The 23,343-nt window shown below is 28.6% G+C and overlaps 1 protein-coding gene across 1 annotated transcript in view; it reads left to right on the top strand.

The window, feature by feature from the left end:
• The window catches only part of LOC135956410 (alanine aminotransferase 1), a 31,105-nt gene that overhangs the window by 2,180 nt on the left and 5,582 nt on the right, over positions 1–23,343 (top strand). The window contains exons 2-3 of the mRNA XM_065506899.1: positions 9,024–9,633; positions 23,130–23,219. Of these exons, the coding sequence (XP_065362971.1) occupies positions 9,184–9,633; positions 23,130–23,219 (540 nt within the window). The 5' untranslated portion in view covers positions 9,024–9,183. The remainder of the gene's footprint in view (positions 1–9,023; positions 9,634–23,129; positions 23,220–23,343) is intronic.

A 23,343-nucleotide genomic window follows, 5' to 3' on the forward strand; every position in this document is an offset into this window, starting at 1 on the left:
ACGAATTAAATTATCTATGTATATACTCACAATGAAAATTTTCCATCAAACTATGTTAATGTTTTCGTTTCTATGTTGCTGAAAATGTTCCTAATATTCCAATTATAAATTAGCTTTTTCATTTGATAGTTTTATTTATATAGTCCGCCAAAAAATTAAAATTTGTTTGTGCAAAAAAAAAAATGCTAAATCATAAAAAGCGGTATAAACCAGAATATTATCTTGCTGTATTATAATACAACAAATAGAGGACGGATCACTTTCGTTGACACTTTAAAAAAGCACATCTGAATTAAAATTATTTTTAGAATTTAAAATTTTCGATTGAAATGTTTATTTAATTTAAGTTCAACTAGAATTGAAAATGATCAAAAAAGTAAAACTGGTAGACAACTAGTCATCTAATTTTTTAAGTTCTTATTTTTATTTTTTTTTTAATATTATGCATCTTTTGTAGCTTATAAGAATGTACATTTTTTCAAAACATGATGAGTGGCATTTTGTACTTTGCCCATTAGTGATTTTTTAAAATGAACAATTTGACAAAAAAAAATAATTAAAAACAAATTCATTAACGTACTTTCATTATCAATATCATTCTTCTTTATATTTGCTCGAAATGCGTTCATTTAATTTTTATCTTGTTAAAAAAATAATATGAATTTAGTATTGTATTTGTACCAAATATATACAAATTTTGAACATTTGCCAAATTTCTAAAGCATACATAAAATGTATATGTAAAGAAATGAATAAAGCTGCTTTAGACAGACTCTTCTGATGTCTTTTAGCAGAAAAATTCAATGTACATATCGCTCATTTGCGTTAAGAGGACCATAACTCAAAATTTCCGAGTTTTAGGACGGTGTCTTATAAATTATTCCTCTGACAAAGAAAGCTCTTTCAAATAGTTCAATAATTTTAATAAAATTATTCCCATGAACATCTAAACCTAAACAAAAGTTGTTTAAATTCAATTAAAAAATAATTGAATGGCTAAAACCAAGCAAAGTCATTTAACACCAAACTATGTTTTTTGAGTTATGACCCTCTTGTTGCAAATGAGGGTTTTGTTTAATAATTTCATGCCGCACAACAATTAGAAAAGGTGTTAATGAAATTCATGAGTTGTGTAGCGTATCAGTTCATCAATTAAACCTTGCAACCAACAAGTGTTTTCGTTTTTCATAAGAATCCCTTATAATTAATGTCATGCCCCTTAAATAAAATAAATTTATGGTTTTTATTATAATTTGGTTGACATCCAAAATACACATTTAATGATGTTTATAAAACAAGGGAAAATAAAAACAAAATACCCTCAAAAAACATGCGATTATATAGAAAAAAGTGTTCGTGAATAGACAAACATAATAATTATGTATGTATGGCGTTTCGTGTTTTTTTTATACGCATATCTTATCAAATATTTAATAAATATTCTTTTTTTATTATGTTTGTTAACTACTACAAATGATTAGGTTGATATTTATTAAAATATCATGTCATGCAAACATTTTCGGTGTATAGAAATTACTTTTTTTGGTTATGGTTAGTAATTTGCGGGTAATAATAAAAAATCTGTCCATTCCCAGGAATTCCCGAGAATTTTTTAAAACTAAACTGAACCAAAAACCAGTAAAATATTTTAAATAATGCTCAATTCGTTACGAAACAGAACTTTTTCAAACTTTTTTTTTTAATATTTTCGCTAAATATGCATCTCAATATTTCCTTTAAGATCTTAAAATTTCAATTTGTGTTAAGGTCGACTACAAATTTATATTTTCCTGTTTTAAATTACCATTTATTACCTGTTTTTGTCACAGAAAAAATTTTTTTGGTTGTGATAATCAAATTTATTTATAATACAATTAAGGAGTGAGATCGAAAAAATTTAAATTATTACTTACAAACTTACAAAAAATATTATTTTTATAGTTTAAATCAATAGTGATGAATTTATGATCCTTTATCGGAAACTCTTGCATTAAGTTATAGCTCTTTCTGTCCCTTTGTTCGAACAGGTTGTCCACCTTTTTTGTGCTCTTCAATTATCTTTTAACAATAGCCCAATATCTATCCACTGGCCTTAGCTCCAGATAGTTTGGAGCATTTGCCTCTCTTAGTACAAATAACACATTATTGTTCTTGTAGCACTCAAGACCTTGCTTACCATAGTGACAGGATGCCAAATCAGGACAAAAGTAAGTGGACACATTATGAAGTCTTATGAATGGCAGCAGCCTCTTTTGTAAACTAATGTTTGGCTTTTTGCTGCAACTGCATATTGTTTGCCATATCAAGAACTTTTTGGGAAAATTTTCAGCTTTTGGGTCCTAAATTTTTGTACAAACTGCGATAAATTGTCTAGAACATACGATTCGTCATCAGCCAAATTTTATAAACAAAAATATACCTACGGCATTATTTTTTTTTATAAAATTTGGTTTCAATATCCGTGCTATGTCTTTGGCCTCTAAATTTTATGCTGAGTCAGGAACTTTATGAGCCTCGTATGTTTTTAAACCTACATTGCTTTAACTTTTCGTACCAAATAGTCCTAGTACTGAGCTAACCGGACAGCTTTCCGATCGGATTTGTTGGGAGCTCTTATTGGCTTTAGAAACATCATGTGGACCATTCATTCTACCTAAACCAGGTTTTCTATCAATTGACAAGTTCTCCCGATACTGTTTAATAACATTGGCAGATCTTTGATTGTTAGGCCGACTTTTTGTAGGACCAAGTTAATTGAAATTCTTCTGTGTCAACTGATTTTCTACTGCTAGTATCGAAAAAAAAAACTATGGATTTAATCGAATTATTCGATTGGCAATAAGTCACAAACAATCAGTTTTATTTGTGCAGAAAATATACTATAATAGACACACTAGTTATAAAATAGCGGAAATGTGGAATTTATTTAAAAGAGCTAAAAAAAATTACCGATATCGAAACAAAAATTAAATCTTCGCAACTCTTGGAATATTTCTGTGAAGTTTTGTCAAAATCTGTTAGGTTCACAGGTAGCCGTTTAAAGCCTTTTGTCTTATGTACAGCTCACATTTGTCCATTGATAGGAAGATAAGTAAAAGAGAAGAGGGAAGGCGACAAGTTGAGTGATAAGTCTAGTAAGAGTAGGGTTGATAAGTGATGTTTGAGATAGAAATTAGAGGAGCTAGAGCGACATATCAGAAATTTGTTAATAAATACAAAATAATTTGTTCCCACTATCAGAAAAAATGGGGGGTATATTGATTTTGTTTTGATATTGGTCGTTGAACCAAAAAGTATATATATTCTGGATCCTCATAAAATTCTAAGACGATATATCTATGTCCGACCATCTGTCTGTCTGTTGAAAACCATATATGGCTTAACCGAAAGGAGCTAGCTGCCTGAAATTTAATTCTCCCTGTTGTTAAGGTTTGTTTGGTACTGAAAAATGGATAATATCGCTCAATGATTTTACCTAGCCTGCCTACAAATGTTCCCCCCGGAATACTGTTTGAGCAGTCATAAATATGTTGATTATGATAATTTAATTTATGATTAGTTCCAAGTACCCTAAAATTATACTGTAAAGTATGGAGTAAATCAGTCAATTTGTCCCTAGTCCTCATACAAGGTCCCCCTAAGAAAATGACTTGAACATTCATAATTGTCTTATAATATCGTGATGAAATTGGACATAAACAAGTTTTATATGAACCTAAATTTTTCTAACAACTTTTGAGAGGATCGATCGATAATTTACCCTACCTCCCAGAAAAATATATTCAATGTTACATTAATATAACACTCTTACTTGTTTATGTTTAAAATGTTTGGAATTTGACATCGGTTGACAGTTCTTGGCTGAGTGTTGAAAAGGTTAACATTTACCGATTTCAGTATATGTATAATTCATAAGGATTAAGTATCCTAGATGAAAAATCGAGGAGAAAATATCTGAATCCATCCACAACAACTTACATAATTAAGACTACTTTGTATAATTCATATTAAGGCCTACTACTAACACTGGGTGGTAATATTTCAAGTGTATTTTCACGTTATCGATTTTTATTATTAATATGAATTAGTTAACCTTTTAAAAATACAATGGTACGAGTATTTAACAAAAGGCCATAGAAAAATTATATTTTATTTTAAGATTTACTAGTGCTTTTAAACTCGCATTAAACATTTCGCAAACCATATGACTTTATTCCCATGATTTTTGTGAAATGAGTTCAATTGAAACTCATTAAATTGTTTTATTTTTTTTTGTTCAAGTACATAGTGTCCAAGTCTAATAATATAAATCTTCCTGTTTAAGTCGTATTTACGTTTACGTATTCATTCATTCTTATCAGCCTTTCAAAGCCATTACACTAATCTCAAACATTTTCATCCGATTGTCTATCAATGTTCAGTTCAAATTTCATATACGAACGTCATATGGTTTTTGTCTATATGAGTGCATAAGTTAAGATTGTTTTTAAATAAATTCAGTATAACAAACAGTACATAAATTTTGTAGATTTTGTGTGTTTTTTTAAATATTTATATTTTAAATTAGCACCCTGTTATAAAAACCCAAACAAATACACAAGTCTGGAGTTGAAGAAAGAAAACAATGTCTCGATGATTTGCAAAAAATGGGCATATGATTGAAAATAGTAAAATTCTACATAATTTATTAATTTGTAGTTGAAATAAAGGTATTTAACAGTAGTTTTGAAATATGTGACCTATTTCAATAAAGAACTTTTAGAACGGCAAATAACATATTCAATTTGCATTACACATGATGTAGTGCACCTCATTTCAGAAAAAAATCCGGAAATTGTAAGTTTTCTTAAAATTGTTTCGCAACTTTTCAAATGTAAATTTAAAAAAGCTAATGGAACATTTTCAGTTCAAATCATGACAGTTCTGCTCTGGTTCAAATAACAAAATTTACTTTAATCGTCTTTATACAAATTATAAATGGAAATTCTTGAAGCTTATATTTAGTTTTTACTTTAATTTCCCATTTTTGTTCAATCTTAAGGTTAACAAAAAAAATATCCAATAAGAAAAAAACCTTATTTCCAAAAAACGTAATCATATGATATGCAGTCATGTTATTTCTTTCAACCATTGTATGCAAGTTATTTTTAGCAAATAACAAGTGAAATAAAATTAATAACAATTAAAAGTAATAAAATTGCATTGTTACCAGTGTCATGGAAACGCCATAACTTACAAGTAGTGCAAACATTCTGCTGACTACAAACTTACTCAATTGTATATTAAATGAACAATGCCATTAATTTTAAAGGTTTTTTAAAGTCCAATAAATATGTTTGCTTGAATTGAAGTTGAATAAACTTTTATTGTAATTTTGAATGATTTACATAACGTATGCCACAAAAAAAGAAAACGCTATATTTTTTTTCTGCCGTTAAACAAAATATATAAAACCTTATTTGCAGTTTTTGCAGGTATTATTTGAGATTGATGGTCTGGTTTTTTCGATTTTTAATTTAAAATAAGCTTTTAAAAAGAGGAGATTCTTTTTAAAAAAGTCCGAAACCCCTAGATTCATAGTTTTTTTTAAAAAAAATATTTTTTTCTATTTCGAAATGCATTTCGAAAAGGGCGTTGGAAAACACCCAAATCGCCTGGTAGTCGAACAGTTAAGAAAAACATTATTCTTTTAATAATAATCTTAGATGTTTCTTTTCATAAAATTTTTCACATTATGTCAACGCTTCTTAATATAATGGATATTATAGATTGGATCTCAATCAATCTGCTGTAAATTGAAAATTTGGACTATTTTTTTTTTGATTTTTTAATATCGAAAAAAAATTACAAATATTTTGAAATAACTAAAGTTTTTTAAAGTATTATTGCAAAACATGACGTAATTTAAAATGAGTCCTGAAAACTTTATAGCTCACATATACATATTTCAAAGCCCCCTGATAACCTTCCGACTCACATGTGGTGGTTAAATATATCAGATATAGTCATAAACATTTTGGTATTGAAAATCACTAAAGTTAATTGGCTGAGATATAAGCAAAAACCACACAAATATAGTTTTGGATTTACACAGCTAAATTATAGAACTAAATTCTTAAATACTTACTTTCTGAATTGTCTTGAAAAATACCTACGCATGTAATATGCGTGTGTTCAAATTCCAGAGATATTGGCTAAAATTTCACACAAATATAGACTGTCGCATTTTACAGATCAGGTCCATTCGATTCGAATGTTTATCTTAAAGAATTTTTTTTTTTTTTCATTATTTATTGTATCTTCATTATTTAATGAACTAACAATAAGTGGTTCAAATCTTATATCTAATATTATTATTTAATTAGTCCAGCCAGTGCCGGACGAACAAATTTTGTGTTCATGGTTGTTTTGGTTAAATTGGCATTATTCCTTCTAGATTAGGTCTGCTGTGTCCCTCCTTCTTAATCGAGTGTGTCCACGGTTATCTAATATGTTGCGGGCCAGCGGGTTTGGGTGAACTTCAAGTTTTTTTAAATATTTTTGTATGTTTTTCGAGATTTCAGTTTTTACAATGGGCACGTTTAGATCTTTGTGTATATTCGCGTTTTTGATATACCAGGGGGCAACTGTGATCATTCTTAGAAACTTGTTTTGGCGTCTTTGGATCTTTTCTACATTTGACGCTGAGGCCGTGCCCCATAACTGTATGCCATAACACCATATCGGTTTTATGATCATGTTATAAAGTAGAAGTTTACAATCTAAACTAAGCGTGGAGTTTCTGCCAATAAGCCAATTAATTTGAATTGATTTCAATTTCATTTGAGTCAACTTTGCATCTATATGACTTTTCCATGTAAGGCGATGATCGAGATGTATTCCGAGGTATTTCACTTCCGATTGTTGAATTATTGTTTGGTTATTGATATGAATAGGGTGGCATGATTCTCTACGCAATGTAAATGTAATGTGTGTACATTTTTGATCGTTGACTTTAATTTTCCATTGTTTTAACCATTTTTCTAATTCAAATATGTGGTTTTGTAAGTAACGAGACGCTTTTTGAGGGTTTTCATGAATGCTTAGAATAGCAGTATCATCAGCAAATGTTGATGTATGAGTGCGATTGTTAGTTGGCATGTCAGACGAATACATCAAATATAAAAAAGGTCCCAGGATACTGCCTTGTGCGACTCCAGCTTCAATGGGTTGTGCAGTACTTAAAAAGTTTCCCTCTTTAACCTTAAATGTTCGACCAGTTAAATAGCTTTCCAACAGCTTATGTGTGTTTGCCGGTAAATTTTGACTCAATTTGTATATTAATCCAGCATGCCATACCTTATCAAACGCTTGAGAGATGTCGATGAAGAGTGCAGAACAGTATTTCTTTTCTTCAAACGCTTTTCTCACCATATTTACAAGTCTATGGGTTTGTTCGATAGTACTGTGTTTTCTTCTAAATCCAAATTGATGATTCGGAATACAATTGTTTTCAGTTAACATCGGGTACAACTTGTTCATAAGTATCTTCTCAAATAGCTTTGATATATTAGACAATAGGCTGATGGGTCTGTATGATTCTACTTTTGTGTGATCTTTTCCCGGCTTGGGTATCATGGTAACCAGTGAAACCTTCCATTCTGGAGGATAATATTCAAGTCGTAATATAGCATTAAAAATAAAAAGAATTATTTTTATTGCTATCCGGGGTAGCTCCATAAGCATCTTGTTGCTGATCTTATCCATACCAGGCGCTTTCTTGGGATTTAAATCAGCAATAGCATTTTCGATCTCTCGAATCTCAAAACGTAGGGGTACGGCTGCTCCAAAATAGGGTGCAACAGGTGGCAACTCAATTGCTTCGTTTGATGTGTTCGGTGTAAATACTTTTTTTAAATGATTAACAAACAGATTCCCTTTTTCAGTATCATTTCTTGCCCAACCACCACTTGAATTTCGCATGGGGGACTTACATATAACGGGTCTTTTAAGATTTTTTGTTGCTCGCCATAATGAGTAATCCGATTGCGGGGTTGCGTCCAGGCTTTCTAAATATTTATTCAATGATTCCATTTTTCGAAATTCCAAGAGCTTTTTAAGTCTTTTTATACAATCTTTAAGCTTCGATTTTAGTTGGGGGGACTTTTTTTGAATTATGATGTTGTTGCAGCAAATGAGCGATATGTATTTGAAATTTTGACTTAAAAAATTAAGGTTAGCTGCCAATTCGAAACGGTAAAAAGGTAGCTGTATAGGTATTTACAGTTATTTCGGTAACGGTATTTAAATGATAACAGTAATTTCTTGATGATATTTACAAAATATTAAAATAAGTTGACAAAGTTGGTATTTTATTACATTTTAACTTCATCTGATTTCAATAAACTCAACTATGGAAAACAAAAATACGTATTTTAGTTGTAACAGTAATTGCAGTTATATAGGAAACGATAGCCAAACTAGAAAAACAAATTGATTTAGGTATAAAAAGAAAATATGTAACGAATTCGTTCATTTAGAATTGCATTAATTTTTAAAAACGGTTACTTTGAAAATTATAAAAAAACACTATTTGGTGACATGTATTTTGTCAAATTAAACAAACCCTTATTATTTATTAACAATAATTTTTTAATCAAACCCACAGTGCCATTCATAAATTTAAAGAAGCTGTTATTTTGAATTTATAAGAAGTTTTAAAAAGTTTAATAAGAGCTTTATGAAGCAAAGATAATAAGTTAAAGCTTTTAAAGCTTAACCACTGCATTATCACAAAATGAACTGTTGTACCCTAAATGTCTAACAATAACAATGCTTTTCCAGCCTAAAAATGCGGTCGCTGCTACGTCTGGCCGCACTGTAACTGTACATTACAGACTACTTGTTAGTTCTTATCACAAAATTGAATTTATTTTTCATGTTATACATTCAGAATGTATGTAACTGTATTTCTTTGTTTATTTATCAGTATCTTTCTCTTATTCTATCTCACTCTTTTCCATTCTCTATAAATCTCTTTACAGTTGTTTTAGTATAACAAACAAACAAAAAAAAGCTTCTCCAATCAACCACAACTAATACTACTGTACAACAACAAAAAACCGTACACACTCCACCACCACTCCTGCGGCACGACGAGTATATACACTTTTCTACACAATAGTATACAATAAATACAAAAAAATGAGTCGTCTTTTACTTAACAATTCCAATGCTGTTATCCAGCGCGCTACTGCGGCTGCTGCCCATGCCAACGTCTCTGCCTGTAGCAGTAATAGCGTGAGAACAACATCACCGGTGTTATCAAAACATGTAGCTCGTCGCTGGAAATCGTTGTTGATTCATGTGAATCAACAACAAAACCACCGTCAGCTCTCCACAGCAGCATTCAGTCCGGCTCAAACATTTAACGCGCGCACTAGTCGTCTCCTCAGTAACAATTCGTATACAACGGAATATTGTCGCGCTTTAACAACATCCGCCGTAGTTAATTCATCATCAGACAAAATGCCTGGACAAACTAACAAATGTTTGCAATTGGAGAATATCAATCCAAATTTTATTACCATGGAATATGCAGTGCGTGGACCATTGGTTATAAGAGCTGGTGAAATTGAAAAAGAATTGAAGCAGGTATGTAAATTTGCAAATCATGCAGACATTTTATAAATAAATGTCGTCCAAGTGTTATTGTTTTTAGGCACATAAATATTTACTAGAAAATAGGCGTGTTGTGTAGCCAGATAAATTGGCACCAAATTTAAAATTAAAATTTCCAAATAAAATCGGATATTTCAAAAGATTTAAAGAATTAAAATAATGCTGAGGAACTATACACGATTAACAACGCTTTTCTACACTGCATTTCTAAAGGACCTCGATAAATTCTAGTAGGACATATTTCGAGATTATTGAAACTTGTGTATAGATCTAAAATGCAATAATGGTTAAGACGTCCGAGCTCTTAAATATCAGTAAAATTTTCATTTGGGATTTATTCCCAAATCAAAAACCTATCCTACCTCAAGGGACAAATAAATAACCCTTTCTGGCAACAATTACAAAGTAGTTATTTTTTATTTTTAATTCTAATCGTAGGCTAGGTAGGTATACTTTGTAATTGTTTGTTGCTTTTGAAAATAATTGTATGTAGTTACCTCTATTATTTACCTTTCCAAAAATAATTGCAACAACAATAAGAAACCATTAAAATGAACTGGTTTTTAGTGGAATTGTTTGTTTTTGTTTTCATATACATTTTATTTAGTTTGTTTTTGTTTATTTTTCTACTCTTGCTCTTTGTTCACAAAAGTGTGCTAAAATATTCATACGCACATATTTAGGTTTGTATTTTTATTTTATTATTTTTTTATAGTTATTGTTGTTTATTTTTGGTGTTTTTCTTTTCTTTTTTCATTATCATTTGTTTATAACTAGAGACCTAAAAAAAGTCACTTAATAAATTTGTGATAACTAACACACGTCTCTACCAAAACAAAATTAATTTTATTCCATAAGATTTTGTTAAGCCATATTGTGATTAGTTAATAAACACGTCTGAATTTATTAAAATAATCAAGAACGTGGTAGGTATGACAGTTTAGCTATTTAGAGGGAAGGGTTTCGAATTTAAGTTCTAAACTTGGAATTGTTTTAAAATCTGCAAAAATTTAATTTAAATTTGTATGAGCTTCAAAAATAATATAGGTATTATACCTATAGGTTATTAATAGGGGCATATTTTCATGCATTTATTATTGGAAAATATGCTGCTAAAATCAGTCTAAAAAAGTAAAATATGCATTAAAGTTTTTAAAGACAAAATATTCGCACATTTCCAGAAAAACTACGTTGTATATTCCCAGCAATGAGACTTTTCAGATTCGACTTTTTAATTTAGACATAGTTGAATCGTATGTCTAAATTAAATAAAATTTCCCTGCTGGAAATGTCAATAGTGAAACTGTACTGACTTACTATTGACACAGTCACCAGTACTAGTGACTTATTATACCCAAGACAATGCTATTTACTATAGACAATTAACATGAGCGCATATTTGGAAGTCTACTACTGACGATAGTACTATTGACTTGGTATGTACTTATTTCGGGATCATAAATAACCAGTGGATCAAGAAACTCAATACTAAATATTATAACAGGGAAACATTCCCATTTTGCCTTATTTGCACACCTTTCCAACGTATGTATGTTAAATATTTATATTCATTTTGTGTTATTGCTACAATCGTATGCTGCAAATCACATGTCGATGCTAATGTTTTGAACACACATTTAAATTTAACACTAAATTCAGAATTTCTATATACCTACCAAAAAATACAAAATTTTAAAACAAACCCCTCACCATTCATTTTCCCCCACCATAATGGGCAGGGTATAATGCGTTTGTGCTGTTGTTTGTAACGCCAAAAAATATTAGTCTAACACCCACCTTAAAGTATACCGACCGACTCAGAATCAGAGCCGATTAAATATTTGTTTCAGCCCAAGGACGAAGCCTGCAGAATTTTTGTTTTAATCAAACAAAATCCATTAGTGTCCATTAGAGTGTGGACGATTATTCGCTTTCGAATTAGGAATTTGAAAGGAAAAACAATGTTTGTATATAATACCTATATAAAATCCAAAATATTTTATTTTATTGTAACATGTCTTAACATCCAGAAAAACAGTTTCTACAAAAAAGACTTTTCCATTCAAGATGAAAAAACAAGTTTAATGAAGCCCATAATGTAAAGATAGTGAAATTATTTTCTCTAAATATACCTAAATATCCTCAGAAGTTGTAATGTTAGTTATGTAACTTAATAATTTCTTTAAGAAGCTAAAATTTCATTTTGTATAAAGTCTCCCTATTAGAAAAGTAAAATTTCCTGTTAAAAAACTTTCTGTTTTTGTTACACATTGAAAACAGTTTTTTTTATAACCGAATTTATTGCTATCGAATGTTTCAATCTAAATGCTCGAATTTTTCTGTTGTAGCTGAAAAATTATAGTTGGGTTGATAAAAAATCGATTATTTCAATAAAAATTCTTCTTTACGAATAAAACGTATAAAGAAACTTTCATATCACAGGAATTTCTAATAGAATATACCCGAATAGGATCCATTACATATCAAACAATTTTTTTCACTCCGTTTGTTGTATCTTCCACAATATCCATATTGGTTAACATATTCAAATCAATATATCATTTATTCGTCCCCTTAATAAAACAATAGTGTATATTTTTTTCCCATTTCGAAATAATTGAGTTTAAAAATTTTGTGTTAGTAGACATCTAGAACAAAAGTAATATTTCAATTGATTTTTTTTGACCCACTTTGTGGAAGTAGAATTTCACCAAATTTTGACCACATATAGAATCAGTCATGTAGTTTATTATGCAATAAAAAATATATATTCTTAAACACTATGGTTTTATTGAGGGGACGTATTATTACCACCTCAGAATTTATTAAAACTTACACAATTGATAGAGTTTATAAATCCAAATTTTGGACTTTCTAAAAAAAATCAAAACAAAAACTTGCTTTATTCATTAAAAACGGAAAAGTTCAAAACAAAAAAAAAAAAAACGAAGGTGAATTCAGCAGTCGAATAAGCCACTCTAATTTGCTTCCAACTATTTGTTTCTAATGAGCTTATAAAAGTGCCACTGATAGACATTAGACATTTGTTTTACTTAAAATAAAATTTGAATATAATTTATGCATATTATTTTTAACTACATACTTATTTAAATTCTACACCAACAAGAGGGAATTTAAAGAAAATAATCACAACTGTTTGAGCTAGAAACAAATTGTTGATTAAATGCATGTGTTTATAATTGAATTACCTATTATATTTGTTCTTGTACACTAGTCAGATTTGTATGCAGGGTTTATAGGAAAGCATTCTGTTACTAAAGATTTCAATAAAATTTGTTGTTTTTTGGACTATTGCAGACTAAAACCTGTAAATATAACTATGTAGTACTGGAGCAGGGCTTTTGTTTCTTTAATTCAAATGTTTATAAATTTTTAAGTTTATTTTTGTATTGTAATACATGCAATACATGATCTTATCATTAAATAAATACATATTTGCAAGCTTTTGCACATTTTTGAAATAAAAATCTGACTTTAAAATAAGTTTTTTTATAAAAATAAACCATTAGTAATACAAAAAGGTCTTTTACACACATTGTTGAGGTTTGTTTAATTCTTAATTGAAATGTAAAATTAAAAAATTTCCAGACATGACCTAACACAACATTGTGCTGTTTTTTAATAATGCTTCTCCTGATTGTGATTAATAAAAAAAGCTATTTAATTATACAATTTTATATTATTTTTATACTACAAGCGAACGAACGTGTATAAATATTAAATAATGATCGCATTTGATAGCTAGAGGTCATTTAGGATTTTCTATTTTAATTTAATTTTATTTTAAAATTTAAATGATCTTAAATTTCACATATAAATATCTCAAATTTCATTTAACTTGTTTACGGTTTATCTACTTTAGCATTTATTGTTAGTTTTTGTTTGTCTTTCTTTTGTGTTTGCATAATGACATTAAAGTGTTATTGCGTTAATGTCAATTGAGTTTAATATTATACTTAAATTTGACACATGCAGCATTATCACATCCGCCGACTGGCTATAAATCAAATAAAAGAATATTGTCATAGTTTATCAAAATGATCAGTTAATTCATAATAGGGCTTTTCATGTACATAATCGAATAAATAATGCCTCTTAAAGCTAAAGTTTATATGGTTTCGATATTTATAAACTCGTAAAACAAATATTCATCTTCATATATTAATCGCGGGAATGACAAATATTGCTGTCATCTACAAAAGAATTGGTAGAGTTGGAAGTTTAAAATAAAACATCATTTTGAAAAATAAGCATCATTGCGTTATCCCTGAATTAATATTGAACAAGTTTGATGATATCCCATAACTCTTATAGTGTGAGCTAAGAGAAACATTTATGTACAATAAAGAGAGAGAAGTTATAACCGACAACAAAAGCAAATAGTTTTGATAACTATGGCAGAACCTTATGACTCTATTATTTTTAACAATCTGAGAAAACTGGAGCAAAATTGTCAGGATGACTTATTTGGATTTGATGAATGGAGTGAGCTTGAAAGTAATATTTTCAAGTCGATTAATTTCGATATAAAACTTTTTTGTGTATAAATTTTCACAAGGAAAAGTTACCTCCTCTCTAGTTAAAATCAACATTTTCGTTATTAATACTTAACTGTTAGCATATGTTTTTAAATCTTATTTAAACATTTTGCGATATATGTATTTAGAAGGCCGTTTTCATATACATATAAATTGAATTTGTTGCTATACAAAAGTTATTTGAGAGTGCCTACCTAATAAAATGACCAGCGATAACAATTTAGTTAAAAACAAGTAAGAGTTTTATAATCGACTGTGACGTATTTTATATATCCATCACCTTAGTATACTTTAAAAGAAAAATATATTTTTGTTTTGGTGAGAAAACATTGTATCAAAACACTAGCTATTAACCCGCTACTTTGTTAGCGAAGCTAATCAGCCAAAGTATAATGCAAGTGAGAAAATTCATGTTTAATTTGTTAATGCACGGATTTGGGAAATAATTTTCGAAAAAGTTTCTATTAATTATCAGTAATACGTACTATTTGAAAATAATAGTTCATGGAATTTTTATTGAGAAAATATGTATATTTTCATATAAAAGTACCAACACATAATACAAATTTTAGGCCTAAAGAATTCGATTTTCAAAAAAGTGCCAACAAGATTTCTAGTCTTTATTGATCTGAGCCAGATGCATTTAAAATTGGATTTCTATGTTTATTTATTTAGGAGTATTTTTACCCCTTATGGCCAAAGGTACCAGACAGCTGTCGGCTCTTTTTTTGATTAAAGGCGAATACATTTAAAATATTATTTTTTGTCGTTTTTGCCCAATTTATCCCGACCAAATTTCCAAAAATCCCTTCTTAGTGGATCTACAGGTTGTAAAAGGAACCCATTTCCTGCAATTCAGGCTTCTAGCTTTACCGGTTTGGTTTGTGCGATGATGAATGAATCAGTCAGTCACGTTACTCTTTTATATACATATACATGTAGATTGTTTGGTGAAAAACAATTTTTTTTTTTTGGAATTTTTTTTTTTTTTTAAACAAATATTTTGCTAATAGAAAGACATTCGAAATAGATTTTATTTTATATTCATGTTATCTATGTATATACAGAATATTTCTAAATTCGAAATAGATTTTATTTTATATTCATGTTATCTATGTATATACAGAATATTTCTAAATATCGATTTAGTCGCGGTTCTTTTTATCATATCTCAGTCATTTATGGACTGGTTATGCTAATTTTCGATACGTATATTTGATATATTAATACAAGATTTAGGTTCGTCAGATATCTGGGCCTTCGAAAGTTGAATTTAACAAAAATAGGACAAACGATCAGACTAACATCGTTATATCAATTACCCTAAACGGAATGACAACCATGTAGATATGAATATATCCATAGTACTCGTGGAGAAGGATATAGTAATTACCGCGCAAATTAATAGTTGTAGTGCAGTGAATAGACCAATGCCAATAAAAACTTCAATGTTAATGTCTGCACAACTAACGTTTATTTTACATACATTTATAATCATACTTATAGTCTACAACTATATTATATAATTGGTACTATTGATTTAAAATTTGTTCTTTAAATTTACTAAAGAAACTGTTAATCTGATTGGCAAATCCTGTACAAAAAAAATACACAGACTAAACTGTGACGTGGAAAATAAAAAAAAATTACAGAATATCGATAAATAAAAACTAACATAAAACGTGTTTCAAACAAAAGAAAATTTATCAAACTCAAGCATCTATTTATCCATTACAATATTAGTATATGTAGATACAAAGAAATTTTAGTAAAGATTCACATACACAATATGTTTTCTTTATTACGTTTTTCAAAATGACTGGAAAATATTAAAGAATAAAGATGCAGACTAGTAAACGCACCCAAACACCATACCCGGCAACAACTGACAAAGGCAGCGACCCAACGTTCACTTCAGTACTACAGTAATAGTTTACTGGGAGAAAGATAAAGACTAACAAAAAACACTTTGTTGTAAGCAGCAGACTTTCTTGGAAAGGAATTTTTGCGCATGCTTTGTTTCAAGAGCAAAATTTGTATATATACACATTACATTTTCTATATTTTGTGAATGATAATGAAAATATACAATAAATTGCACGTAAAAACAGAGGGATAATAATAAATGGATACAACTTGTTATACTATTCCAATCATGGCCAAATAGGTATTTTAACTGTTGGTCAATTCACAAGGTCTCTTATCGTAGCATATTGTCATAATGTCCTAATATTTCACAATCGTTTTTGTAACATTTCAAGCAAAAAATGTTCTAAAATAATACTACTCTGTATGTTATGTTTATTGTGTTATCGTAACCAACCAGCAGAGACCTGTGCCGAATGCCTAAGAGTCGGTTAAGCCGAGCCGCCGAGTCGTGATATATTAGGACATTATGACAATATGACTGATAGGAGACCTTGTGAATTGACCATGTATGTTTTAAAGCTTTACTTAAACTCAACATGGCTGAGTCATGTTCCAACCGATTTTCAATTTGAATGGTGAAGCATGCATACATATATCTTTTAAATAAAATAAATAATTTTGAAATCAATTTCAAAACATCATACATACGTATTTATGATTTTTTGAAGTTGTAACTTTAAGAATAATTGGGGAATTCAAACGATCTATTAAGTCATATTGTCATAATGTCCTATTATATTAAATTAGTTTAAACATATTGTTGTGGTTCTTCAAACAAAAAAGTGTGATTTTATCAAAAAGTTTTATTAGTTTAAATTTTTTTGGTTTGAAACACAACAAAAAATTTATGGAACTAAATTAATATAATAGGACATTATAACAATATGACTTAATAGAAGACAGTTTCTCCCCCAATTGTTATTTCAATTATAAGTATTTCCGAACTCTATTGGCTTCAACACAACAGAATTGCTATATAAGAATCACTGCATATTTTTGGTGTAGCAGAGTGTTATTTTAATATTTAATTTTTTCATTAAAATAATGAAAACTTTATATGAAATGTACAAGATAATGAAGTTTTTAAACGAAAATTTACAAAACCAAAAATATTATATATTGTAACTTGTATTTCTTGTTACATGGTACATATACAGACATACATATATTATTGCATATACAACATATGCTTAATGTAAACATTTTATTAAATATATTATATCTGAACACAATTTTACATTCTAAACTATTTTGCTCTGCTTATTGTCACAAGTATGACGCAGCGTACTTGTAAAATAATAAAGTCTAACGATGCACTTTTATTAAATAGTGCCATAGTACCCCTAAATGTGACAGCTAATTTTGTTTATTACATGTTTGAATGTTTGCTTGTCACAAGCATAGATAAAAAGATTACAGAGAGTGTCAATTTTAAGTTGCATTTATTGCGCAAATCCTCATTGTCAAGTTTTGTAACAAAAAAAATTTGCGAAGGTCGTTCAATGAACTTGACTCGTATTTGAAATTTTTTTTTTGAAAGTAACTGGAAAAAATGAATGTATTAATTGGAATTAAGTTAACTAGGTTATTTTCATGTATACATATGTATATAATTCAGATGTTTCTTGCTCAGCATTTTATTGGAAATTTTTGTAAATTATATAAACAATACAATTTGGGAATATGTAAAATGTAATGTGTAATGATAAAATATCATTTTTTTTTTGGATCAGCACTAGTAACAGAACATCAGTGACACAAACGAATTACAATTTATTTAATCGAATTTTTGACACCTCAAATAAACTTTTTAATCGCCAACAGAAAAATTTGGTCATGGGGTCTGTAGTGACTATTTATGTGGACAGTCAGGCGGCACTTAGGGATTTGAAATGTCACTTAATACATTCTAGCTTAGTGGAAACTGCATAGAGTGATCAAATATTCGACATATTCCAAAAACTGGTTTTCGAATAATTCGAAAAAGCGTAATTTTTAAAAACCGGTTTTCGGTTTTTTCAATCAAAAACCGGTTTTTAAATTTTTTGTCAATTTATGAATTGAGGTATAAATTAAGCTTAAATATTTTTTTATTAAAACTAATTAAAAAATCATTCAGTCATTTAAAAATTTATTTAACACAACTTTAAATTTGTTTAATATTTTAAATCAAAAGAAATGATATATATTAATATAATATTAACACATACTAATAGTTATTTGTTTTTTTTTTAAAATAATATTTCAAGAAGAGAATACAATTTAAATGATTCCTCAATTTATTTTTGATCAAACAAAATTTTATAGTTATATTGCATTGTATAAAAGATTTACTTTATTTTAACTTTTTGAAAATTTGTCCAAGTAATCAAAATCTGGTTTTAAATCGCTAGTTGTTGCAATACTAGTTTTTTTGTTTTTTTATTGTTAAACTGAGCTGAGCTTCTAAATTTTCCGAGTCACATTCAATATATTCTAAACCTATATCTACGTATAGGAAGCTGGAACGATTAAACCTTGTTATTAAAATCAGTAGTGACAATGGTAGTGGTACAGTATCAATGACATTTTATGATATCCACCAATTTAAAAGACACGCGGTTGGTATAAACTACGTAGAACAGGAACCGTTATACGAAACTAAATCAAACACGCGCCAAAACGAGTCGCAAAATTTTCGAAGGTAAAAAACAAAAATGAGCCAGAAATAATGACAATGACGCTCGACTGCGCCTAGTCCTTGATGTATAAATTGTTAATGGCATTCAACATGAAATCATAACACACATTTAGAAGAAAAGTGTTGTTTAAAGTAATCGCTAATTATTAAAATTAATCGCAGAATCTTAAAATAAAAAAAAAATATTCGATTTTGTCGAATAATTCCAGTCAAAAAAACCGGTTTGTCGAATAACTCGAAATCCGTCCTTTTGTAAAAACCGGTTAAAAAAAAATATTTTGTAAAACCGGAAAATTTTTTCTTCCTTAAATTTGGTGGCGGATTACCGGGCCAGAAATTTAAATTTGACATACATAAATTATTTACTTAATAACACACTCGATTTAATTTGTTCATAAAATTACATATACATTAATTCAACAATAAATCCTTATTGACATGTATTGTTTTTATGGAAAGAATTCAATTTGAATTCAATACATGTTTTCCTTTTCCAAATTTGATATATGACAAAGATAAGAAACTCACTTAGTAACTATAATAATACATACTATTCTCCAAATTATAGGTAGTAAATAATAATGAAAAATAAATATGTATAGATTTGATAAAAAAAAATGAACACAGAACAACACTTGATTAAATTATTAACAACAACTGATAACTACAACTGATATATTTAAAAATAACAACAAAAATACAAATTAAATGTTAATTGTGAGTAGAAAAACTAGTACAAACTGAATAATGTTTATTTTGACCCCAAGTGGAAATGTTTGATTAATATAAAAAAAAATGTAATACATATTTCTTTTATTTTAAATACATACTAATCATTTTAATCAGGCATAGAGAAATAAGCATAGAGCATAGAATCTGCTGTCAAAAACCTAAGTGATTGAGAATTGCGGAATCTTAAATTTCTCGTTGTGATGAAAATATGACTTACCTCACTATTAAAATCAATACATGTAGTTGATATGGTTAGTTTTGTGAGCAAACGTGCCATGGCCAGTTTTTATAAAAATTTAGATTTTAATACAAAAAGTTAGATTTTTTATAATTATTAAGTTTTGTTCATGGTATGCAAAAGTTCCAAGTCAAAATTGGAAATTTATTATCTCAGTATATTGAGTATCGCAACGTTATTAAATATATAATAAATAGCGCCAAACTTGTATTAATCGTTAGTTAAAATGTTTGACCATTTTGAAATTTATATCATCTCGACTACTGATATCAAAAACTTTGAACTAAGTTCCAAAAAAGGATTTATAAGCCGCCAACGCACTTATTTTAAACTGTGTTTTTTATGATTATAAATTATATCATATAAGTAAAAAAATGCATTAACAGATTTCAAAAATACTTAATACAAACGATTTTATATAATTTTCTATGTCTCCAGAACAAATTTTGAAAAGTGATACACCAGGATGAAAATAGCTTGCTACCAAATATGTTATAATTTATTACGTCTTACGGAAGTTTCCAACTGGGCTACGTGCTTAATTCAAAATGCCAGCCGTACAATAAAATGTAAAAAAATATGCATACATATGTATGCACTTTAAATGAAATTTTAGAAATTTAAATCAACAAATACTAGCTGTATCATATTATTGAATGAAATAAATTTCATTTATAATTCTATATTTACATTTTTGTTCAAATCTACACAATAATAAATATTTACATTCACACAGATTACTACCGTCATATAGATATATCGTTACCTTAATTTAGAAAGGCCCTAACTCGTGTTTTTTTAAGTCGATATTTTTTGGCTAATGATGATATATGAGCGGACAATTTATCGAAATAAACAAAAATATTGGCTTACAAAAAAACACGAGTTAGGGCCTTTCTATATTAAAGTAACGATATATAAAATACTCTCACTTATTCAAATAAAATAATAAATTCATTATAGATAAGGGCTCGAAAATAGTATTTAATGTATGGATTAAATTACATTCTTAAAGTGTCATCGAGTTGATTTGTTATTTACTATTTTTATTGTTTGCACTTTCTACACAACAACGTCATTATTTAGAATCTAGATAGATGTGTGATTTTTCTATATTATTACTCAATTACTATATATTTATACACACACATGTTTTTTTTTAAAAAAAAATTCAACATTTTTTTCTCTCAATTGTAATATTTTGTAATGTGGTATATCGTAAAAGGTTATTTGAATGTTATTTGTTTTAAAATTTTACAGTTTTTTTTTTATTGATTTTGTAATGTTTATTATTGTACTATTTTCCATATTTGTTAGCCAGCCCATCGTTTAATTATCAGTAATTAGTGCAATATGAGAAGTTTTTATATAGTTGTGTATTGCTAGTAGTTGTTAGATTGTGGTTGTAATCTCTGGTTTGTGTTATCGTCATTTATTAATGATTATATGATTGGTATTTCTTAACACCTATTTATTATGTTGAAAACATTTAGCCAACATCTAAATTTATAATGCATTTCGTTTAGAAACAGGTCTATTTAAAAATACTACATAGATATCTTCACCTTTAATGCAAAATACTGTAACCACACAAAAATTAAAAATCGATTTCAGGACATATGCTCAAAAATACAGCTTTTTTTAAAAAAAAAAACAGTGACCGGTCAAAGCTAAAGGGATTTTAAATTGATTTACTGTACATTTCTCGGATGGGAAGTCTTCCAACGTTGGTACTAATTGATTTAACAAATCACCAAACGGTTATTTTGATATGATATTGAATATTCCCTCAAAAGCCTTCTGTAGAAGTTGTCATGATGAAGATGACGAATAAAATTCTGAACGCCTTCTCAGTTTATGACTTGCTTTATCGGGGTCTAGAACTGCGACAATTGGTAGTATTTTTCTGCACATTCTTAGGGATCTATCAGGAGTGGATATTAGGAAGATAGATTCAATCATACGTATATCGGGTCGGGACCGTACAGAATCACACACGAACATGTGAAGGTCCCATTTTGAGGGAATGGAACATAATCCTTTAGAGTATCACATAGGGACCAATCTATGGACCCAATTGTGCTAGTGTAACTGGCTACAACCTAACCTATTTATGTTTTATAATTTTGTGATCTTAGTGTCTTAACCCAAAATTTCCAATGATGACTATCTTAGCTTAAAGCGCCTTTAAACGATCAGATTGTGCTACACACCTTTGGGACAGTAACACAAATAAAATAAAAATTTTAATCTTCAAAAAATTAAGAGAGAGAGAGATCTGTCAAAGCATTAAAAAAAACACATTTTAATATGATACTTCCAAAATCGTCCGTAAAAAATTATTTTCTATAGAAAATCTTTAGAATAAGTCTGCTTACACACAGCAAGTTTACTTGAAGCGAGTCTCTTCGATTCTCTATTAAACTTGCTCGTCGGTTTACAGTGTAGTACACAGCAAGTCTGTGTTCAATTTTTTATGTCAAAACCTAATAGACACGATCAATGAAAATGAGAAAACAAAAGAGAATTGAAGATACTTGCCAGTACAAGTAAGTGTGTACCCCTCATTTTTCTTCTTGCCTCTCTCCTATAAACTCAGACTTGCGACAAAAAAACTTGCCCTGTGTAAAATCAGACTAACAATATTTTCTATAGAAAAATAACAGTATAACAGTATTTCCTAAACAAAATCTTCAGTATAATAGTGTTTCCTTTAGATAATCTTCAGCATAACAGTATTTGGAATAACAGTATAATAGTATTTTATATAGAAAATGTTCAGTATAACAGTATTTCCTATATAAAATCCTCAGTATAACAGTATTTTTATAGACAATTTCGACACAATACTATGCTTATATGAAAATAATTAAAATTTTCAATAGAAAATCTTTGGAATAACAGTATAAAAGTATTTTATATCGAAAATGTTCAGTATACCACTATTTCATGTATAAAATCGTCAGTATAACAGTATTTTTATAGAGGATTTCAACACAATGCTATCATATTTTCTTCTTCAGCAATAAATCGGCACTCGTTTTTTAAATATGACTGCAAAATTTGAAACTCAAATTTAAAAAAAAAAAACAAAATATTAAATATATTTCAATAAACAATACTAACCATTTTTAATAATTTTATTGGCATTATTATTCCTTGAGGTTATGAGAAGTATTGTTAATGTTTATCTCATAACCACAATGTTCTCTTAAAATGCAAATACAATATCTTACGGCAATGTAATAAATATAAATGTAAATTAATTCTCCTCCTACTTATGTATATTAAATGCCATATTATTAATTGTGTAATTATTTATTTCTTACAGGGTGTCAAGAAACCATTCGATTATGTTATTCGTGCCAATATCGGCGATTGCCATGCTATGGGACAAAAACCCATTACCTTCCTTCGTCAAGTGAGTATATATTATAAATTAAGTTAGTTAATAAGTGTATAAATGAGAATCTTAATGACTATTATAATTCAAATATTGTTATCGAAAATGTACTTTTCTAATTAAACATAAACTAATTAGTTTC

The sequence above is a fragment of the Calliphora vicina genome, chromosome 4 (assembly GCF_958450345.1).
Source record: "Calliphora vicina chromosome 4, idCalVici1.1, whole genome shotgun sequence".
NCBI classification, from domain to species: domain Eukaryota; kingdom Metazoa; phylum Arthropoda; class Insecta; order Diptera; family Calliphoridae; genus Calliphora; species Calliphora vicina.